We start from the raw sequence: 7159 nt of genomic DNA, 5'->3' as shown, positions 1-7159 counted from the left end.
TACTCACTATTTTTTAATAATACTCACAATATACGATACTTAGTAATTTTTTATGTGTTTCCAATCTTATGTACATACCCTTATTTATAGGGAAAAAAACCTTAATTGATAAGGTTTAAGAGACAACGATTAACTGAAATTTAAATTATCTTACTTAGAAATAATTTTACTTATTTTAAGATGAAAACTTATCCCATTTTATTTTATTCATGATAGGTTGACTTATTTTGATTATTTGTGAATATTAATTGATCATTATCAATTATTATTATTATATTTACCTACCCTAGCACTAAAAGAAACGAAAAAGAGGTACTTCAAATACATAATACTCTTTGCTTTGCAAAGGTTGAGGGATAGTCACACTTGTATATAATATTTCTGTTTTTTTTTTTTTTTTTCAAAAGGCTTGTTCCCCCATTTTAAAATTAAAAACTTTTAAGATAAAATAACTTATGTATGAAGCAAGGGCTAGTAGTTGCTCTAGATTAAGTAAATGAGCCCGAACCCACACTTCATTGCCATTTTCAAATCTTTTAGATGCTTGTGATATGAGTAAGGCTAAACTTTATTAGCGACGGCATTAAAATTATTTTATTTTGATTTATAGTTATGATTTTAAATGTAAAAATAATCTTCTTACAGAACTAAGAAAGAAATTACATAAAATATATGAATCTTCTGGAACTCGTGCATTAGAGATGCATTTTTATTGTGACATATGCATTCCCTAATACCAAATGGGCCAAGAAAAGATGGACTATCATTTCTGCTCAGATCCAATAATGCCTGTGGCCATTTAGGGTACAAACTAACATCTATTTAGCCCAACTGGGCATGCATGACATGTTGCGCTTGGACATGATGTTTGGCGAGACCTCTACTAATTGATCTCTAAAAACTTGATATCTAATGTGAATTTAGGGTCTTGGTGGCCCTTGTATATTATACAAAAGATCCCTTAATTAATTGGTGTGGGGCACATGAAATGGTTTGGTTCAACCACCTCTGAAGCAAAAGTTTTGAGGGCTAATGAACTTTAATCATTCCAAAGTAAGCATGCACTCAAATCATAATCTCCCTCCCACAAAAAGTTGAAATGAGATTTGGTGGATTTACCTAGATTTTGTTTTCTTTTTTTGGCTAATGGGTACTCTAAGGTGTATTTAATGTAGTTTCTAGTATTTAAACATTTTTATTAGTTGATAATAAATATATTATATTTAAAACATTTTACTAACTAATAAGAGTATTTAAAGACCGAAAACAAAATATATTGAATGTACTTTAACGAGTGTGTTAAAAGTATTCACTAGTAAAACCCCTTTTCTAATATATTGGAAATATAAAAACAAAACATGGTTTTAGTTAGTTTGCTTAAAGTTTATATATTAGAGGGATGGATGGTGCTTGGTATAAATAAAGAATTAGAAGATTTCAAATAGATACAAATTTGGTGGTAATTAATAATTACATTTTAGTTTTTAGTTTTTTTTGATAAAATTTATATACGAAGAGGTCTTGGTGAAGTGAAAGTACTGTTTTTAAGTTTATTATAATTGTCAACATCATGAGTTCAAATTTATTAGTAATTTAGTATAATTACTTTTAGTTTTCCTAAACAAAATTTCAATTAAAAGTAATACCAAACGAAAGATTTACTTTATTAAATTAATTAAGTAAATCTGTTTGAATAAACTTACATAAGAAAACCAAACGTATTGAAGGATGATATAAGAGGTGTTAATTGATGATAAAATTATGGGGCAAATTTGGAGAATGCCCTGATGGATGGATCACTCCACTTCCAAGCCCAAACCCAAACATTAAAGCAAACTATAAATGATTTATGTTAAGAGAAATAAATTAATGAGCACAAAATTATATATATATATATATAATTAGAAGAGAGAAGGAAGTGGAAGTAACTAATTAATAAAAGCAGTCAACTAATTGATTATATAACAACTCATAATTATATGCCGAGACATTTACAATATGGTTAATAATTATCATCATCATCTCCTCAGGCTCTGGGTCGGTATAACATATCTGAGAAAAAAGTGTAAGTACGTGATTAAGAAGCAGAAGCAAGAAATTAAAAGAGGCAGACAACAAAGAAAATCAAAGACCCACCATGATAGCAACCCAAATTAAAGGAAGATTAAGCCAATATATATATGTATTTATATATATATATATATATAAAGAGAGAGAGAGAGAGCATGCTAATTAATTAACTAATTAATTTAATTATCATGATGATCATATGGTCTAGCATGACCACAGGGACGCCCCCATGTTGGCCTGATCCATCACCATGTCCATGCTAAAAAGGGACTTGGCCTGAGATGGCGCGTGCTTCGCCGTGCTCGGCGAGCCATTCTCCGGCGAGCTGGTGGCGGTCGGGCTTGATATCGACGAGAACTGCCTCATTCTCATGTGCACGACCTCCGCCTGTGCCACAGCCAACTGCGCCTGAAGCACGTCGATTTGGTGCTGCAACGAAGATATGGCTCCCACGCAGCCGTAAACCGGATCTCGAACCCTAGCGTTTGCCTCGTAAACCATGGAGCTGACGGCGTCGCCTCGCTGGTGAACGGGCAACTCCTGGAAATTAATTAACAGCACATCTAAAACTATAAGTTGACAACTTTCTCAAACGGGTTCTGGTGCGTTAATTACAAAAGTCTTAGGCCGAAAGCACATGCGGACAGATCAATAAGACAAATATGGAAAGTAACATGAATTTAAATAATGTTTATGGTATGGTCAGTATTGTAGGCTAAGATTTTGCTACGAGATCTTCTGAAGGCTACTTTGAAAATGAACTTTAGATATTATGTGTGTTCGCCTTGGAATTTATAATGAGCCAAAACTTGATTTGAAAGAACCAATCGTCAGTTTTCATAATATGGATCTCAAGATTTACTTAATTAGAAAGAAATTAATCAATCCTAGTCCTATCTAGTGTTGTCAACAAAAATAACACTAAATATTGCATGGATACATGCTTTTAATTACGGTTTTATTATTTGGGTACACAATTATTATATTTTATGTATAACGTCTTCGTTCAAATAATATATATTGTTAAGTATTATACAAAATATAATACTTTCGTGTCCAAATAATATTTTGGTTCAAATTAGAATTAAAAGTTAAAATGTCCATGTTGTTGTTGGTCAAAGAAATACACCAAGGAAATCTTCTTGCTCAATAATAACACCTACCCTTCCGTTTAAACCAAACGTTCATATTTGACTATTGAGGGGTCTGTTTTCCTGTTCACATATACTTTTCCCATATGCTTGTACCCGCACGCATATATATATATATACACACACACACACACACACACACACACATACATATATTGGTTAAGTAAGAAAAGATAAAAAGGTCCATTTCAAAGGATATTTCGCATTATACTATGGGTTAATTTTAAGAGGAAGTTCAAAAGTTGAGATTATATATAGTTTTCGGTAACGGTCCTATCTTAACTTATCAATAAAGAATAAAGAAATTGATGAGATCTTTTTGTTAGAATTTGATGATAGACTTATTAATCTATTTACCCCTTAAATTTAGATAAACACAAATGAAGGACCCTACTGAACTTAGAAAAATCGTATAAAGTTAATGAAATTCGAATATGAGACCCTAAGTTCATCAACACATTATCTATCACTTAACTGGTACCAATAATATTATATCTATATATATATATTTATGCTAAAACATGAGTTCTGTTGTTCCTCATGCATATATATATATATATATATATGTTGTTAGTCCCAGCGGCTGCATAGGGATTCCAACGTCTCCTAGAATTACCATCCAATTTGGGGCCCAAACATTGACTATTGATACACGGTGTCTAGATGCCATCATTAATCTACTTTAACTAGTTCCAATAATAAGAAACCCTAAAAGAAAAAGAAGCAAAATATTCCAAAGGAGTAGTAAAACCAACAAACCCAATCCAGCTTTATGCCTTAATTTACATGCATGGGATCTGTGAAAGCAAACCCATCTGTGTGAACTCTATTCTGCTAAAGAATTCTCAGGTGATCTTTAATCAGCCCGCGCACACATATGTATACACACACACACACAAATACTTTAATTTCTCTTAAACTATTTGAGATAAGAATTCCTAGACTAAATAGCTCATGCATTGTTATATTCAAAAAGCTAGGTTGTTTGGTCATAAAGAAGTTATCCACTTTCTCTACATTTGGGATTCAATATTGACATCCTACCTTTATTCTTTCACTATTTGTTCTATAGTTTAGTGCATTAAAGGCCATTTCCAGTCCTTTGTCCCTTTGGTTGGCCAAGGAATCAGTTTGTAATACAGTCTTCTGTTTGGAAAAGAAGAACCCAAAAACAATAACAAAGAAGAAACATAATTAATCCAAAGTGCATGCGTGAGGAGCGGACATAGTGATTTGGAATGAGTAGACTGCCACTATTATAGGGTAGAAAATCTTATTATCAAATAGATCAGTTTGGTGCATTTTCATTTTTGCCCTTATTTGGTTTTAAAATCAATAACAAAAATAAGGGTAAAAATAAAATTTCACTAGCTAGGTAGGACCCAAATAATATGAGAGTACTATAACTTTAATTTTGAGTTATTCTAAATTTTTTTTCCTAAATATATCTTTAATGAGCCACTTCTCGTTTTATATGTGAAAAAGTGGAATAATGAAGAATTTTCAAAGATGCCCAAAGTGTATCCGTCTACTTAGGTTACGGCCATGGGGGCGTTGGACCCTTTTCAACGACCATAACTGACAAAACAGTTAAAAATCACTCCTTTACTACTTCAGAAATAATTTTCAGAGAAAAACAATTAAGAAAGAGTTAATTATTCATCAAATACTATACTTTACTTTTTGTTTTCTTTAATAACAGAACATTTTAATATCATTCCATTTTCCATATGAATTTAGCACAAGAAATCATGATAGAACTAGTCAACAATGCCCACGTAATCATTACAAAAGAAAACATAATTTACCTTAATTTCCCAAAGTCATGATCCTAGTCTATTACAGTAACCAACTTAATTTTCTTATTTCCTCTATTAGCACGAGGAGTTAAACTAGTAGTAATCTTACATATATCTATCTCTCCCTCCTTTAAAGAAGACGAGTTAAGTCCCTATTTATTTGTTAATATATCCCTGCGTCGAGATGGCAAATATTGCAATTTCATCATCTTGCTAAACACCTTAATTAATTAGCGACTACCATATCATATACATATTAAAACAAGTTGTAAGTAAGAGAGCCAAAGGAATAATTTGGCATGTATTGGCTTGGTAAGTAAGAGAGGTAAGCAGTTGTTAAAATTATGAGATCAAAATGAACAAGAAGTTGGTCAATTGTACACAACAAGACTTATTTGACTATTGATTTTATATGAAAAAGCAAAATTATCATAACTTTCTTTTATCTAATAAAAATGTCAATGGTATTCTTTTTTCTTGTTGAGTAGAAAACAACAGTAACTATACAAAAGGCCAAGCTCAAGGGGAAAATGCATTGAGGAAAACCCTGCCCAACTTTCCGAAGAACACATACAAGCCTAAAACAACTAACTAGCCCAAGAAATAGACCTAACGACTAAGCAAGTAGCTAAAACCTAACCAACAGAACACAAACAACCTAAACCAGGGAACCTAGGAAGTAAAACTTAAAAACATTACAGCTACAACTAAAGCTCGATCCAAATTCTAATCTCACGTATTGCGGGGGGAGAGAGAGAGAGATGAATTACCTGCAACATCTTGTTGACATTGCTGGCACCAAAGACCTTGTGGACACTGGCAAACTTGTGGGGCTCGTCCGCTGGGAAGTAAGGAGCAAACACACAATCCTGAGCACACCTCCGCCGAAGCAGTTTGCATGCAGCACAAGGGGAGGCCGCCCCTTGTTTCCTCCCATTTTCCTTCATTCTCTTATCTCCTCTCCTCTCCTCTCAACTTCTCCACCTAATTAACTATCTAATCTACTGCAACTGAGCCTCAGAACAAGCTAGACCCTGCTTATAATTTAGCTTACATATGTTATAGAAATCAATTAAGAGATGGCAAGGGAGGGGCAAAACTAAGAAAAGAAAAGAGAAATTAAAGAGATTGGAGAAATAAAGAAAGAAAAGTGTGGAGAGAGAGAGGAGAGGGGGGCCTTCAAGGCAAGGGGGGGTTGGGTGTTATATAGAGCAAAAGTAGGTGGCAGCATATCTTCAATGGGCCCTTCCAAGGAAGAGCTTTAGATTTGGGTTAGACAAAAACATACTTGGTGATATGATCTTTGTCCCACCTCTTTATTATTTATATTTTCTTCTCCATTCTAAGACAGTTCTCCAAGAATTTTTTTTCTACCAGCTTGTTTACTTATAACCTGTGCAAAATTAACAAATTAAAAGAAAGGGCTTGTTCAGTTATAGTTTGTACCGGTCAATGCTTGAAACAGAATGTGTATTATATATCATTTTTTTATATAGGGTAAATTATAAAAAACCCAACTATTTTTATCTTTCTCTTAAGTTTAGACACGCACAACTTTTGATTTTATTAATTGGGATATATAATTTTTTTATTGAGTTTTAAATTTAAACTAGCATTTTCTATTGTTATATATTTTATCGTTAATTATTGAGGTGACAATCTATTTAGACGATCTCATTGATAAGGTGGAAAGGATTTGATACTTAAGACACTAAGAGCCTATAGAAATGACATATCGGTGCTAATAATTTTACCCATCAACCATAATCATGTGGAGTTTTGCAATTTCATCGTATGCTTGTCACCCACCTCGTTGATCAAAGTTATCTAATATAACTTGTTATGTAAACAATTAACAAAAAAATATAACTAATGACAATAAACTATAGTTTAAAATGCAAACTAAAAAGAAAGTTAGACACCCAAAATTGCTTCCCACTGTAATGTCCCGTTTTTCAAATATACAACGATACTCGATATAAGCTAATATCATACATGGGCGATATGAAAATCCTTATCAACAAAATTGAGGATTGAACCTGAACTGCTAAATAGCTATATAATTAGGATTTCCACTATATAGTTGTGAAACATAAATAATCAAATTTCGAGAAATAAACCTCTAGTATCAACACAGCT

At 32.6% G+C, this 7159-nt stretch overlaps 1 protein-coding gene across 1 annotated transcript; it reads right to left on the bottom strand.

Moving 5' to 3' along the window:
* Positions 1-1927: 1927 nt before the first annotated feature.
* LOC127791516 (LOB domain-containing protein 4-like) lies at positions 1928-6181 on the bottom strand. Its single transcript, XM_052321438.1, has 2 exons — positions 5791-6181; positions 1928-2610 (listed from the first exon to the last, which is right to left on the bottom strand). The coding sequence occupies exons 1-2, from the start codon at positions 5965-5967 to the stop codon at positions 2275-2277; spliced, it is 513 nt and encodes a 170-aa protein (XP_052177398.1). The 5' UTR covers positions 5968-6181; the 3' UTR covers positions 1928-2274.
* Positions 6182-7159: the final 978 nt, after the last annotated feature.

The sequence above is a fragment of the Diospyros lotus genome, chromosome 15 (assembly GCF_014633365.1).
Source record: "Diospyros lotus cultivar Yz01 chromosome 15, ASM1463336v1, whole genome shotgun sequence".
NCBI lineage: Eukaryota > Viridiplantae > Streptophyta > Magnoliopsida > Ericales > Ebenaceae > Diospyros > Diospyros lotus.
This window is presented reverse-complemented; position numbering and strand designations above follow the sequence as displayed.